Raw genomic sequence first — 16,694 nt, forward strand, 5'->3', positions numbered from 1 at the left:
TTACGGACTTATTTTCGGAAAATTTCGTTCAACACGATGACTTCAGCTTTTCATCGCCCAAGCCTACCAGGTTGGTGTTCCATTCCGCATAAACAGTTCTGAGTAGCATACCAGGCTCAGTTGTGTCGCATGGTTCATGCAAGAGCGGTTAACCTTGCTAGTAGTTACTGGCCGTTGTGCAACAAGAAAGTCGATACACGTGTAAGGAAGACCTTCAGCTCCGGAACTTTCCCGGCCTGGCACTCAAGGAAAAAGACATCAACCGCTGAACGCCCAACGCTCGTGTCTGCGCTTTGAAACTTTGACGATTGCTGGCCGTCTTGGCAAAATACTGCGACATAAATTTTCTTGATACGCCAGTTAACGAAGACCGAAACGGCTTTTAACACGAATTGTCACTGAGCAAAAAATTCACGAAAAATCTCCAAATGTGCAACCTAGGTATCAATGGAGGGGGGAGGGGGGCTATGGAACGTGACCCTGTGGCCAGTTAGACTCTGGGCCCATGGGCACCAATACCGGGCCTTGTTGGCATTAGCCGACACCGGCATGCACATGTAATATCGGGTCGAAATGAGACGCGAACAGGGGAACGCATGGCCTCTGATTAGTTTTGGTACACTGCACGCCGTCTAGCAGCGTCCGCGATAAGCTGCTGACGTGTGCACTGGGTTTGTGGCTCCTTCCCTAGCCGCGCTATGAGGAGCCATCGCCCGATTTTCCGCCTGACATCAGTGATTCACAGAATTAGTGACAGACATCACGCACAAGCCGCCGTCACTTGCACGCCGATAGCCGAGTGAATTTGGCAGTCGAAGCTTTGTCATCGCACAGCGTGATAACGCGGCCATCGAAAGGACAGAAACAGCAAAGCCGTCCCGCTAGCCCGGACCGTGGGCATGGGAAGCGTCGGTATCAAAGCGGCGTGGCTAGTGTCATGCAGGCGCTAGACGAGAATTGCCATATTTCGGAAAATCGGCCGATGCCTCCACACAGGGCGCCTAGGGACAGAGCCACAAACCCAGTACACACGTCAGCAGCTTATCGCGGACGCTGCCAGACGGCGCGCACTGTACCAAAATTGACCAAAGGCCGCGCGTTCCTGTGTTCACGTCTCATTCCGGCCCGATAGTACCTATAACCCTCTTATGCCGAAAGGCATATTTGTGTGCTAAAAAATAAATAAATGATTGGTCGCGAGCGGCTGCTCGGGAAGAGCAACGTGGGTCTCACAAGGCCCGCCAATAGCAGCACCTGCCATTGCACGCAGGGCAGTGGCGCATCGCTTAACCCCTGCCACACTGCGATATGAGGGGCGTGAGAACTCCCAGAGATCTACGAGTGTATTGTAGGGAGTGACAAATTCCGCATAGATAGGTAGATAGATAGATAGATAGATAGATAGATAGATAGATAGATAGACAGACAGACAGACAGACAGACAGACAGACAGGCAGACAGACAGACAGACAGATATATATATATATATATATATATATATATATATATATATATATATATATATATATATATATATATATATATATATATATATATATATATATATATATATATATATATATATATAGAGAGAGAGAGAGAGAGAGAGAGAGAGAGACAGATAGAGAGACAGACAGACAGACAGACAGACAGACAGACACACAGATAGATAGATAGATAGATAGATAGACAGACAGACAGACAGACAGACAGACAGACAGACAGACAGACAGACAGACAGACAGACAGATAGATAGATAGATAGATAGATAGATAGATAGATAGATAGATAGATAGATAGATAGATAGATAGATAGATAGATAGATAGATAGATAGATAGATAGATAGATAGATAGATAGATAGATAGATAGATAGATAGATAGATAGATAGATAGATAGATAGATAGATAGATAGATAGATAGATAGATAGATAGATAGATAGATAGATAGATAGATAGATAGATAGATAGATAGATAGATAGATAGATAGATAGATAGATAGATAGGAGGAGGGAAAGGCAGGGATGTTAACCAGAAAGGAAATTCCGCATATATGAGCATTAAACCATTAACGCTATCGCCTCATACCCTTAAGGCAGAGCTTAAGGGCCCCCTCGAGTTTTTTGTGGCGCTAGGGGAGCTGTATTACTCCTTGCATATGGTAAAGATTTGGCACGTGTTGAAGACACGATTGTCGAGTATGATCATGTAGTCTGTCAGACTGTACGCTGGGTGAGCTCATAATTAAGCTTAACGGAAAACCTGCCTTGTTATGAACAAGTCAGACCATGTCAAAGGGAATGATAGGGTACCTACTCCGATGCAGGTGTTTTGTATGTCGGGTCATAAATTTCCTATCACTTATGCACCGTTCGCCTTCTCTTTACGGTGCTTTTGTTAAGAAACTATGTGCGTAGGCCAGCGCCTGGATTACTTTTTAGAGATTTAGGTTCGCGGATGAAATGTTTATTTTTATCGGGAGTGACAACGGTGACTTTCTCTCTGATTTAGCCGTATTGCTTACCAACATTGAAAGTTGTTTTGAATTGTAAAAGGTAGCGTATGAAGTCCCCGAAGGTGATGTTATTAAGTCTCTAGGCCCAAAAGTTCTTCACCGCTAATGAGTGCTTGAATTGTCAGCTCCAAAGCATTAAGCCCTTCATATTCTGCCTATCCATGAACTGGGAGTCATTACAAATGAGAATAACAAACATTGACCTCTCAAATTCGACTGAGAAATCCTGCGAGCGTCGGTTGCCAAGGGACTTCGTCGGAGAAACGCAATGCCCATCTTGTGCGTGTTGCCTCTGCCTCTGATACTTGCGGTTGCGGAGCCGCTACTCAGAGGGATAAAGAGAACACGTGGCAACAAACTCGCCCGCGCTAAAATAAGGCCAGCTCACAGGAAGTGTTATGTGATTCCGTGTATACACGCGTTATCCCGCAATCGTAAACTGATTCTTCTAAAGGTTGACGTGGAAGCTGTCTTGCCTGCTCTGAAGTGGCTGGCTAGGCTTTTGTCCTATGACGCCCTCGGTTGCACAAGATTAGAAACAATGCAGCGGTCGAGGCTAGAGCAAGTACGCAGACTGAAAGGAGGTCATTGACCTCAGCGGCTGAAGTGAGAATACATTCGATGGAGCAGCCCAGGCATCGCCGACAATACACTGCTTCGGAACAACAGGTCGGGAGCGAGTGAAACCCAACTTGAGGAGGGTTACGATCAGCAAAAAAAAATGTTTACAGCGATTCCGCAACAGCTATAAAGTTTTCTACAATAAATGAACACCCATGCGTAATGAAAAGCGCACTATAAGCTAGTTATTCTACAACAGAACGCTTTTTGGGCATTCACTTCATTTGTTAATAACTGCTTTGCTGGCTTAGTGGCTATGATGTCCGGCTGCTAAGCCTTAGGTGGGGGTCGAATCCCGGTAGCACCGGGAATTTTGGTGAAGGCGAAAGGAAAAACGGCCGTGTTTAAACACTCGATGCGGTCGAAATTAATCCGGAGACCTCCACTACGGCGTCTAAAATGGTGCATCTGACACACACACGCTCACACACGGTCGCAGCATCAAAAGACCTTAAATAGAGATCACGCTTAGCTTAAATAGCCGAAGCGCCGTCCAGTGGTGCCAGCGACATCCATCATAACCAGAGGCTTTAAGCCGAAATTTGTGTTGTGGTTTGAAATGTTGCGTGTAGAGTAGCGACAAATGCAGTTCACACCAGTGTACTGAAATCGAAAATGACGTACGCGTCATTATGTGCGTATAGGATCGCTCTTCATAGTGTATGATTGTCCACAATCTTGATGGTCTAAATAGGCACAAGGAGCTCTCTTCACTTGCATATGTTGATCTGCAAAGATGACTAACGGCAGTCTGATTTCAAGAGCGAACAATGCTTTGTACATGATTTCCTTACTATAATAGCGTCCATCGCTACATAAACATATGGTGATGTGGTGCTTTGTTATTCATGGCGGTCGGAAAATCAGTTTTGATTTGAATTATATCTCATTCTGAATACTTTATTCCGTCGTCATTGAGCCACACCCCCACTAAGACTCTAAAATTTGTCACAGGAATAGGCAGATCATAAGAATGCCGCAGAAGAGGTCGGAAAGAACTGCTGTGTTACAAAAAGTTCGAAATGCAATAAATTCATTTCTCCCACAACTTAGAAAGTGTAAACCTAAGGCGGCGAACTTTAAGCACAAAGTTATTTATTGGAAAATTGCCTGAAAAAGTAAAATGCTTGGCTTTATTTTTTACTTATAGAAAAAAAGACATAAAGATCTGTAATTATCTCCGGAAGCACGTGCTTTGAAGTAAATATCTTAGTTACAAAAATGCCTAGCTTTATAAATAGAATAAAAGTTCTAGGGACTGTAGAATAACTTGCTTTTAAAGTAAGTTGGGTCAGATTAGTGTCATTTTGGACCCCTGTAAGGTTACACTAGAAAAAAAAGCTTTAGTTTAGTCAGATACAGGGTGTGCAGGAGTGTCATTCTCAAGGGCCTTGATGTTACGTTGTTTTTAAAGTTCACTGTGACGATGAACCACGCCGCTTTCGCGGTGAACATTTGCAAGCACAAGCCACCTACTTCTTCTTCGAATTTGTTTATTCTTTCGTTCTGTCACTTAAAGAAAAATTAAAGGCTCATTGTAAGTGATCATCAACAGCAAAAAAGTCTGAGCCAATAGGGCTTTTAAAAAACAAACGCCATTATATTCGTGGGCTGCCCATGTATGCAATCCTCCTCAAAGCCGCCATCTTGGATCAATTTAGACACCTCTTTGGACCGTAAAATCACCTCTACCTTTGATCTTATTATTGAGTCGCATAGCCCCTCCGTTGCCTGGACAATTCTTCTGCTTCGCTATCTTTTCTTATCACAACGTTTATCTGTATTTTAACGAACACATCTGGCTTGTGGCGGTGCTCAGTTCCCTGCTTGCTCGTTTCAGGTTTTTGCCGTCTGTTAGTCCAGCCCAAAGTTCTCTTAATGTTATAATTGCCGACGTCGCTAACCAAGTCTCTTATTGATGAAATTTAACAATAGGGGGACGTCTGCTTCGTGTTGGACGGGCGAGACCTCCATGTTGTGGCAATATTTGACGAAGCATTTTGTCTTCTGTGAGCGCATGTTCTTGCACGGTCGAACTGCCCAACCTTTATGCTTCTACTGCACTTTCAGTACTTGTTTCAGTCAGGTTCGCTTTTATAGAATGTAAATTACACTCGGCTCCCTCGGATAAAGCAGAAAATTTCTTTTTAACTAAAAGTCTCATAAAACAGCAGTTTACTCTCACTCAAAATGCGCTTATCTGCTCCTTCTTTACTTCTTTCTCTCTTTCCATTTTCAGGCTTTGGCAACATAGACCTCGAGCTTCTGGGGTTACTGCAGCTCTTTTGTGGTGTTTTAATTTTCTAACTGGGGCATAGTGTGAAGTTTTTTCATTTTTGTTAACTCCATTTTGCATTTTCCATGCCCACTGCATATCCATGCTTTCACGATGTGAAGTATTCGCAATTTTCATGCTTTTTCATCAGGTTAACTTAATTAACAATACTGCTAGATCATTCCTGGCGCTTCTATAGAGCTTCGGATTCAGTTTTTTGGTACATTGATTTTGTGGAAGGTGGTGAGAGCGAACACAAGACATTTCAGAAAGAAGAAGACGAGCACAGGCGCTTCACAAAGCGCTTCACGACCACAGTACAATTCACAGCTTTCCGTAAGAGACATTCTTGGAGGGTATACAGCATGATTTCGAGCTGCCTTTCTGGTGGCCGCCACTTTACGCATACACTTCAGCTATACTTCCAGATGGAACTCACTGGTTAAACTAGTGAGTTGCATTTTTGCTGCGCTTTCTCTCATCCCATTTTCAGTCTTCGGTAACACAGACCCCACGATTTTCTGTGGTCACTGTACTTAACATCTTGCAAACTAATCTCGAGCAGTGCTCTTTTATGCTGTTCTAATTTTCTAATTGGGGCAGCATAGTGTGCATTGCGCTTTTACTGCTCTTACTTCTACTTAACAGCTTGGCACAACATTTGTACCGTTTTGTTGCCGTATTGCTTGACGCTTCTGCACGAGCCTTTCTGCGAAGTGCGAAAGTGCCCATATCATAACTGCATTTGCTGGATACGTATACGCAGAGAGGCCTTTCACCCTCATTTATACTCGTGACGTCATGACACACACACCCACCCACACTGCGCGATCCTCGTTTCGGGGTGAATAGTGGTGTAGCCCAGCTTCAGGGATCCGTGCGGAAAAGACTGTCTTTACGCAGAGCACTTCGCCTGCGAAAACCGTCGGTTGTGCGACACCTGTATTTCGTTTTTTACAACCTTATAAATATCCGTTTTCAGTGAGACGCTTTTATCTCGTTAGAACGCGGTAATCTATCGATAGAGGCCGACTTCGATTGTCCAGTGCTCTTTGAACCCTAATCGAGCGACAAAATGGCGCTCAAAGCCGCATCCAGAACCGCGTGCCACTCGGGAATGCACGCGTCATGTATGCACCCTTTTCTGCGCCACTTGGACCGGAGCAGCGAGGTGTCTCTTGTTCTCCGCTGCCGCGCAGTCATAGTTCATAATGACTGCCGAAATGTCCGGAGGTGGTCGCCGCGATGACTGCCCATTCTTTATCTCAAGCCATATCGGTCTTTTTCGCCCCGTGCTTCCTCTGCACCTCTAGGAGCGGTGTGTTTGCAGGAGATAGCCTGAAGTTTCGCGAGCATCCTCTGCTGCCTACATCGATAGCGTGCGGGATATGATAGGTAAACAAGCGGAGGCGTCGAAAAGGGTTTTCACGCAATTAGCTAACACTTATGGGTGTTTTCTGGCTGCAAAGGCCTGTCACGTCTCCTTACTGATTAGTCGGTTAACCTTTATTTATTTTGTCATACTCGCGTAATCAAAATAATCATCACTGGCCTGACTATAGTCCACTGCAAGACAAAGACCTCTCTCGTGTCTCTGCAATTAACTCCGTCTTCATCAGCTGTGACCCTTATCCTTGCAGCCTCTACCTAATCTCATTGGCGCATCTGACTCTCGGCTGTCCTTGCTTTCTTTAGGTATTCATTCCGTTACTCTTACGTAACAACCGGTCATATCTTTTCTTCACATCTTACCTTCGCTCGACTTTGAATAGGATATTATCACACTGAGTTTGCCGACTAACCCATACCGCTCTTCTCCTGCCTCTTAACGTTACTTCATTCATTTTGCTTCCCACAACTCGCTGCCCTGCCCTCGACTTAATTTTTTTTTATTTATGGTACTCCTCAGGGCCAGAGGAATTACAGAGGGGGAGTGGAAAAAACAAGAAGAAAATGAGAAAAATACGCCAGAGAGACAAATTTAATTAACACCTGAGTATACAATGCTAGCCATGGCTTTGCGGAACATCTCGTAATTATTAAGGTCGGCAATATCTGCGGGAAGGTGATTCCTGTCGCGTGAGGCACGCGGCAAGAATGAATGAGAAACATTTTGTATTACAAGAATCAAAACCGACTTTATGAGGATGAACAGTATGATGGTGAACATAAAATGGCTGTTGGATAAGTCGGCCGCGCAGTATGAGGTGATGGTACAATTTGTGAAACAAAGATATACACTTTGCGACGAAGTGACTGCAATGGAAGAGAAAGACCATATTTCATTGTAGTTATGCTTGCAGTGCGGTTGTAATCAGTGAGAATGAAATTCACAGAGTTATTTTGGACCATCCCAAGAGCTGTAATATGAATGTCATAAGTAGGATGCCAGACTGATGTTGCATACTCCAGTTTAGAGCGAATTAGTATTTTATATAGCAAAAGTTTCAATGAAGAAGGAACGTTGAAAAAATTTGGACGTAAGTAACCTAGCATGCGATTAGCATTATTGATAACGTGTTCGATGTGAAGAGACCAGCTCAGGTTATCAGTGATGTGAACGCCAAGGTATTTATATGATATTAAAGACTCTAAAGAAATGTTATCAATGTAATACGAAGACGGGGTGGTAGATTTTTTTTGAAACACGCAAGACTCTGTATTTGTTAATGTTTAGTTGCACTGACCATTTCTTGCACCAGTGAGCTAGAGTGGTAAGGTCGGACTGAAGTAGACAGCTGTCATTAGTATCGGTTATATCTCTAAAATAACGCAATCATCCGCAATAAGAAGGATATGAGAGTTAACAAGAGACGGGAGATTGTTGACGCAGATTAAGAACAAAAGTGGCCCAAGGACTGAGCCTTGGGGAACGCCTGAATGCATTTCAGTAAAACCGGAATTAAAACCATTAGCGGTAACAAACTGTGAGCGATTAAGAAGAAAACACTCAATCCATTTCATTAGATTAGGATTAATATTAAGGTTATTTAGTTTCAATAAGAGGAGTCTGTGACATACCTTATCGAAAGCTTTACTAAAATCTAGGAATGTACAGTCAGCTAGTGATCATTGGTCAAGGATACGGTGTAATGCATGTGTAAAACATATTACTTGAGTTTCGCATGAGTAAAATTTTCGAAAACCGTGTTGTGACAATGAGAAGAAAGCGTTTGATTCAAGAAAATTAACAAGATTTGTAAATATTTTATGTTCAAACATTTTGCAACATGTGCTAGTTAGAGAGATGGGACGATAGTTGAGGGGAGAAGTTCTGCTGCCCGACGTGTAAACTGGAATCACCTTCCCAATTTTCCACTCTTTCGGTAGGATATATTGGTCATAAGATTGTTGGAAAATTTTTGTTAGCATAATGGAAACATAGGCTGAAGTGTTTTTCAAAAACTTTGCATTAATACGATCACAACCTGGAGCGTAATGAAGATTGATGTTATCAATTAGTTTAATGACACCAAAAGTATAAAATAATATTGGCGACATAGTTTCGTAGTGGTGATTATGAGTTGTAGGCATGTGCGCAGCAGACATGAAAGAAAAATTCCCAGCAAATGAATGGTTAATAACTGAGGCAACAAGGTCTGAAGAAATAGGGTCACCAGAGGAGTCGGTGAGGACGATGTCTTCATCAGTCGTGGGATCAATCACACGCCAAAATTTTCTAATATTTGTTGTGAGCATAGACGGAAGAACCTGTGAGTGAAAGTGTTTCTTTGCGTCTTTAATTGCCTGCACGTATGCCTCGGATGCAGCCGAGTACGAAGCCTCACGTTCTGTAGAGGGGGAAAGCTTAGATACGATAAAGTCGCTTCTTTTTATTGGATAAGCGCTTGATATGATTGCTATACAAGGGAGCATTAGTGTGGTTGATGATGATGCGTTGAGGAATGAACCGTTCAGTGAGCTGGTTTACTTTGGACGAAAACATGTTCCAGTTAGATTGAACAGTGCGATTGTCGAAACAATCAAGAAAAATGTCAATGAAAGAAAAGTGTTCACTGTTTATTGCCTGAAAATTGGCTAGCTTACTCTAATTGGACTCCTAGTGATGCTGGGAAAATTAAAATCACCTAGTAGAAATATCGGAGATGTCGGAAAATGGGTAGTGACAGAATTAATCACATCGTGAAGTTCATTGCAGAAGGTGGGGGAGGAAGATGGTGGGCGATAGCAGACTCCTATTATGGCTTTTTGGTGATCAACCGTTATTGCTGCTCAGACTATTTACAAGTCAGTCTGAAGATGCACACATGACGAAGTGACATCGTTTGCAATCGCCAGCAGCACGCCTCCGCCTCTCTGTGTTCCACGATCACAACTTGTGGACAGCTGATGACAACGAGTGATATTTGTTAAGAACACTTCTGATGTTAGTGAAAAGAACTGATACAAAGGCTTTAGATGCCCGACCACTACTCCGCACGTGTGCCTAGGATGTGCTGGGTTCGCAATCGGCTGCGGGGGAACCAGGGCCTGCCCTGCGTGTCGCAATGTTCACGATAGCGTCCGTGGCCGAGTCATACATATTGCAGCTGTCACTAATGTGCAACTTGTTGTAGCACAATTTGTGTTTTAGGGCACCGGGTTGGCTTTTACAAATTTAAGAAGCTTTTTACGAGAGACTCTTGTTGCAGCTGAAAAGTCTTCAGCAAGGGGGATTTTAGTGTCATTCAGACTGTTACGTGTTACGTGTAGCGAGAATGGCGTCTTTTGTTTTCCAATTTAAAAATTCCGAGTTTCCGCCTAATAGATCACTACTGGCAAGGTGCAGCTGTTGTATAGTTTCTGTTTGAGGGATTCTGGTAAGCTGCTATTTATGATCTGAAAGAGCCTACCACATGATTTTAATACGGTTTGCTAAGCGCTCGTACCTCACCCCGTAACGCCGCGATGCTGTTTCGTAACGCACTTGCGTCGTCGTGTACGTTTTCTGTCGGCGCTGGTTTGTCACGCTGCTGTTTTTGGCGAGCTGTTATGACACGTGTTGTTTTGTTGTCGTGTTTTACTTTCTCGATGTGCTGTTTTGTCTCAGTGTCGCTGTCTTACTTGTCATTTTTCTGACGCGGGCTTCCTCTTTCGGGTTATTTAGAATCACGGTATAGAAAGCGTCTCCACCGCTATACAACCCGAATGAATCTAATTCAGTGCTGAGAGACTGACTACAACTCTACAAGCAGGTGTGACGTCATGACTAAGACAAGGAAGGCGAGCTGCAGCGCTGCTGCGCGCTGAGAGGAGGCCTATCATTGGCCTCATCTTTTCCTAGGCGCCAATCACGCCCCTTAAATGGGCTTTAATAAAGTTGCGGCATGCCTGGGATATTAAAGCACTCCGCTTCATGAATAGTGTGCAGCAAGGATTTTTTAAATGCGCTTTGTAGAAGCTGAGTTATCTGTAGTTAAAATTTGAATTTCAGCGTCTTCGCGCCTTTGCCTGTCCTCTCGTCACTTTTTGCACGCTGGAAGGTAGGCGCTCCTTCGCCGACCCCCCTCTGGGAGCTGAGCTTCCCGACCCGCCGGAGATAAGCGGGTTATTGGCCGCGGCCACGGTAGCTGCCTGACATCTGAAAGAATCTAACCAATGGCCACCTCTCACCTTGGCTACGCAGATGCAGGGGACGGAGGAGGGTGCGGGCATGAAAAAGTCGCCGGGAACGGCTCGCCAACTTCGACGCGCGATTGTGCGTCGTCTGCTGCGTGTAGAAGAGTACTATTTGGCTCCCGTTTTCATGGCAACACAGTGCAGTGATTAAGTGAGTTGATGTGCTCTCCTCGGAAGGCGTTTCAGAGCCCCTTTAAAAAATGACCGCTCCTTTTAGCAGCTGCCAGTGTGATCACAATAAGGGAGCTCCTCGCAGCACTCACTCACTCGTTTTTCGCACAATTAGGATGCTTGTACACCGTTGTAATTTTTTAATAGCATGCGAGAGTCAGCTGTTCTGAAGTCCCTCTATCTTTCAAAAGTAGCAAATAGTTTCGATCCAGGTGCCGCGATCACTGCTGGGCCACTGGGCCTGCCTGAGCGCGAAGGCAAAAAGGTCACGTGTCAGCAACCGACCCATCACAGGGCACGGCGGCTGAATCAAAATTGTTCGGCGCGTCGTCTGCAAAGGCTGCTCCTTGGATCCCCCGAGCGCGCCGCTACCTTTAAAAAATAGGAGTCTAAGGCAGTTCGATCGATCAGCTTCATGGGACGGAGTGTTTCAGCGGACTCGAAGTCAACTGCCAAGCACACATAGTTTCTCAATACGGCCACATACGCACGAAGCACACCCCATGACGACCGTTGTCTGCTAAACTGCGTCTAAACTGAACGTAGCTCGGGGTTACTCGCTTATCGCATTTCTTGGCATGTTCAGAACAAGCAATGTGGCTTTAGCTTCCAGCAGCACGCTCAGCATCAGAAGAGAATCTAACTGTAAACGTTTCGCTTCTGTTCTGTTTATAGACTTTGACGGGAGTGGTTCTGGCTCGCGGTTGTGATAACCGGGAGGTAAAAACGCAATGAAAAAATTTTATCTCAAAATGAGTGCAACTTAATACTTCCGGGTGATCTCTGGCTTTCGGCGGTGATTACGCCAAGCAGTCCGATAAGCGAAAGAAGGAATAGGGGGCTGTGCAGCTTTAGGCGCAGCCTAGTAGATGACGGTCGCCCTGGTCTGTGCCTAGTCCACGTGCGGAAACTGTCACACAGCTTGCCGATCTGCTTCGTGATAGGGCGCTCATCAAGCTAAAAGTCGACGCTCGGATGAGACTAAAAAAAAATCTGTAGAGCACTGCCGTCTGCACTGAAAAATGCGAAAGCATATGCGTTTTGCCATGAGGAACTTTTTCTTGGAAGTCATTGTAGTCACGCGACATTCATCACGTGACACTTGGGGGACCTCAGCAGCTTACTTTTGCAAGACATCGTTGTCTAACATCAGTACACATCCCCAGCGCACTTTACCGCCATACACACCACAACGCATTCGCTTCGTGCCCCTCTAACACGCTGGATCCAACGACCCTTCGTGGTGTATTTGAAGCAGAAGAAATGCACATTCGCCTAACATGTTTTGAAACACTGGTATCAAGAAGCTCCAGAAAAGGTTGCCGATAAAACATTACAGGAAACAAATACTCTGTAAGTGCCTGAGTCACGTGTCTTCTGGGGAGGCTATACAGGTAGTCTAAGGAAAAGCGCACAGCTAGGAAATTGAAGGTGTCAGCAACTTCATTAAGGAATTCCCATAAAGGCCCCTCACGAGTGTGTCCGGTCGGTGCGAATAGGAAAGGCGAATGAGAATTGAGACGCCTAATAAGCACAGCTACTAAAAAGGGTGGCTTGCCGATTTGAAAAAGAAAAAAACGCGAAGCAAGCTGATGCACGAATGAGTGAACAAGGCCTATTCCACCAGACTCCAGGGAAAGAAATAGGTTATCGCGACGCATGGGTTCCCATTGCGAACGCCATACGAATGTAGCAAATACTCTGTTCATCACCTGCACTTTCTTCCTCGCAAAGGGGAGAACCTGCAGTACATATGCAAGTTTTTCAAATAAAAAATTTTGCGAGCAAAAATAATAAAAAACATTCTCCTTTAAACTGCACACATCTACGCTGCCTGTGAAGGCATGGCTTCAAGATGAGATGCTTGCGCCATGGTCGGTGAACTGCCACCTGTGCAGTACACCAGATACAATTGACCATTCTTTTATTCTGTGCATTGATTCTGTGTTCTTCTGGGATATATTACAATGAAAAATTAAGAAGGACATCGACATCACACCCTGCAGTATCCGTTGTTTGGCTTTGGAGGAAAACTGTGTTGTGCCATATGGTCTATTTATGTTGCTGGGACTACTTAGTTTCTGGAAGAGCCGCATGATGGACCGCCGCGCCGAATCACCACGGTCGTCGAAATCTTTGTTTCGTGAACAATGCGCTTTGGTGCTGGGAGTATATGCTGCCTTGAAAGAGCCGCCTAGCTGGATCCCCTATTTGGATTCATGTGTGTGCCTCCCAGACTTTTGATGTTTTGGGAGGAGGGGTTGTGCAGGGGTATCGTGGCCTGGTGTTTTGTGGCGTAAACATGCTTGCATTTTTCTTTTCGGCACTATTTTCATACACTAAAGAAAGCAAGAGACCATTCGTGGCGTATGCGTTGCGTGCCCGCCTGGCAGACAGAGGGCCTGGGTTCGAACCACAATGCAGGCGAGTTTCTCTTTTCGAATGGTCATTTCAGTGTGGACACGCTTTGCCGACAGGTCCTGTACACGCTACTCGTGAGACATAAAATGCTTTCGCTTTAAAAAATTGGAAGGGTGCACAGTTTGCGTGAGCATTGTGTAGTGCGCTCGAGTTGCACATTGCTTCATAAACATCGACATCTCGTCGGAGCTTAGCTATCAGAAGCTACGCTTGCGCAGAATTTGAGCCACATAGACCTGAAAACAATATAGGCATGACCAGTTTGCTTGGAAACCATAGACTGCTATCTAATTTCAGTTTTCATTGAGTGGTGCCACTGCTCAAGCGCTCTTACTGACAAGGTCACGTGACGCAGATTGTACTGTCCAACGCTGTTTGAAGGTGATCACTTCAGGGTTAGCGTAGTCGGGTTACCTGATTTAACGGTTCTTTTTTTTTGTCATTTCAAGGCTGCTGCGAATGCATGGGCTTAGCTAGCCGAAGGACTCCTTTATCCTGCACCGCCATGTTTTTTGCGGCTTAAGTGACTGACGCCACAAAAAATTTGAGAGTTTGTTTTGGCCGGAATGAAGGTAATAACTATCAAATCGCGCTGGACTGTACAGTCCCCGTCAAATGTTCACAGACCATAGGGTTCATTTCTAAGATGTTTAGCGGGGCTTCCTAGAACATCTAGCAGTCCAGTGCTTGGGAGGATTGAGGACTCGAAGCCATTTAACGTTCTAGAGATTACGGTCGCGGAGGATGTAATAACGAGGCACGCTGTAGGCCTCGCAAGCAAACCACTTGGGCTGTATACTTTCTTACGGGGGGTAGACATGCGTAAGGGCAGTTACCGCTTGTGGATCCACTATACAGGATGTGCCGTGGATGTGTCAAGGACATATTTTTTGCATTCGTATATTTTTGAAATTTCAACAACTTGATAATCCGCGAATATTAATGTAGAAAATTTCGTGTAATATTCATTTTAGATGCGCTTCGTTAAGTTGTCGAGATGGTTCAGAAAGGCCAGATTATGTTTTTTTTTTGTAGTAAAAGCAATGTTTCTGGTACAGATAGTTGACGGTTGCTAATAGCGCTTGTCCCGTTTGCAGCCTCCTTTACGTCCTGTTCAGAGTTGCGCTTCCCTGAGTTCGCCGCACCAATTAATTTAAAGAACATAAATGACCACGCAATTATTTATTTAAGCCGCTGCATCATTTTCTTGGAGCGTCCTGCTGTCCAAATGTTATCTGATTATACCAGCGATACGGTGTTTGCATCGCGTGACCCCCTCCGCATAGCGACGTCCCTATTCAACGTGCCTATACACAAGCGGCGGAACAAGACTGAAGAGACATGCAATGTGTATGAACGAGAACACCCCCTCAATGGCTCGCCGTATTTGGTTCGTGGAATCTTTGGCGCGAAAAGCGAAAGCTCATCAAAAACGAAAGCAGCTTCTTGTTTTCAAACCTGCACCCACACCGTAGTTCCGCAGGGAACAATGTAGTCAAAATTTGAATTGCATTCCGAGCTATCACCTTGTCACGATTCAAATGCAGTTTGTCGAAACGCAGCTTTGCTACTGTGTGCTAGTAGATTAGTTTTGTATTGTGTAATGTCCCAAAGCGACTCCGGCTATCGCCGCCGCGGTGGCTGAGTGGTTACGGCGCTCGCTGCTGGCCCGAAAGACGCGGGTTCGATCCCGGCCGTGGTGGTCGAATTTCGATGGGGGCGAAATTCTCGAGGCCCGTGTGATGTGCGATGTCAGTGCACGTTAAAGAACCCCAGGTGGTCGAAATTTCCGGAGCCTTTCACTACGGCGTACCTCATAGCCTGAGTCGCTTTGGGACGTTAAACCCTCATAAACCAAACCAAAACGACTCAGGCTACGAGGGACGCCGTAGTGGAGGGCTCCGGATAATTTAGACCACTTGGGGATCTTTAACGTGCACTGACATCGCACAGCACACGGGCGCCTTCAGCGTTTCGCCTCCGTCGAAACGCGGCCGCAGCGGCCGGGATCGAGCCCGCGTCTTCCCTGGTGAGCAGCTGTGCACTATAACCACTGACACCCATATATTGATCAGCGGCAAGTACTGTAGCACACAGACTTTTGTAAGCGCCAACGTTGGGTGGCCTCTCCGCATCGGAGCCCGGAAGTGTGAGGTCTCGTGAAACAAGACCTATCACGCGAGTTATCGCGGCGCGAAGTTTGCCGGAGTCACATGCGTTGGCCACTCACCCGGTCAAGCGCCGCTTGCTGCGCGGGCGAGAGGTCTCCGACGTAGCCGCTCATGGCTCCTGCTCAGTGCACCTCTGGACACAAAGTGCGGCCGCCGCCGCAGTGTTGACGGCCTTCGAGGGAGGGCGCGGGGAGAGGGGGAGAGACCGTATGGCCTCCGAGCGCGCTGACAAGGGCTCGTAACATGAGCCAAGGACAGCCGCGGGATATTTCTCGTGCGAGACGTGTTGGATAAGTGCTGCTGGCGTATTGCGTGTAGCGTTCGGCATATTGATGTAATGTTGTGTGGCCTCCCGGGTATATTGACGCCTCTGTCGCGGCGAGAAGCACGAACCTTTCATTTTTGAGTCGTTGCCCATCACTCGCTAGACGCGTTAATTCTTTTAAAGGAATACAAATTAGCGCTATAGCGATGAGCAACCACTGCATGATCGCTGAGTGCTGATCACAGTTAAGCGTACCCTTCAAGAATCTGCTTATTCTTTGCTTTGCTCTTGTTTGTGTAATTACACATTCTCTTCTGACTGCTGCACTGCTGCATTCTTACGCCGTAACTATTATGCCGCTGCGCTGTTGGCGTTATTTCCGGTATGTCATAAAAAAGAAAAGAAGGAACAATGTTCAGTAAATTTAAAATACTTGTTGTTGGATTAGTTGGCGCAGCCCCTGAAAATGGAGCCTGCCGTCATAAGAATGTTCATTCAAGATGAAGGACACTGGTACAGGTGTGTATAGTTGCACTTGCTCCTATTGTCCCCAGTTCTCAGACGTTCTGTCTGGTCTGGTTCCGCTTAGTAAACAATGACATTCGTTTATGTCACAAGGAGAACAAACGCGAA

The 16,694-nt window shown here is 45.5% G+C and overlaps 1 protein-coding gene across 2 annotated transcripts in view; it reads right to left on the reverse strand.

Moving 5' to 3' along the window:
- Nucleotides 1-15,994, reverse strand: part of LOC144099467 (SEC14-like protein 4) — a 53,209-nt gene extending 37,215 nt beyond the window's left edge. Inside the window, exon 1 of one of the 2 annotated variants that reach the window (XM_077632795.1) lies at nucleotides 15,856-15,994. In XM_077632795.1, the coding sequence (XP_077488921.1) occupies nucleotides 15,856-15,909 (54 nt within the window). In that variant the 5' untranslated portion in view covers nucleotides 15,910-15,994. Of the gene's footprint in view, nucleotides 1-11,027; nucleotides 11,085-15,855 lie in introns of those variants that run through there. The other variant, XM_077632796.1, reaches the window with a different exon arrangement.
- Between the last annotated feature and the right edge of the window lie 700 nt (nucleotides 15,995-16,694).

Source organism: Amblyomma americanum, chromosome 7, assembly GCF_052857255.1.
Source record: "Amblyomma americanum isolate KBUSLIRL-KWMA chromosome 7, ASM5285725v1, whole genome shotgun sequence".
Taxonomy (NCBI): domain Eukaryota; kingdom Metazoa; phylum Arthropoda; class Arachnida; order Ixodida; family Ixodidae; genus Amblyomma; species Amblyomma americanum.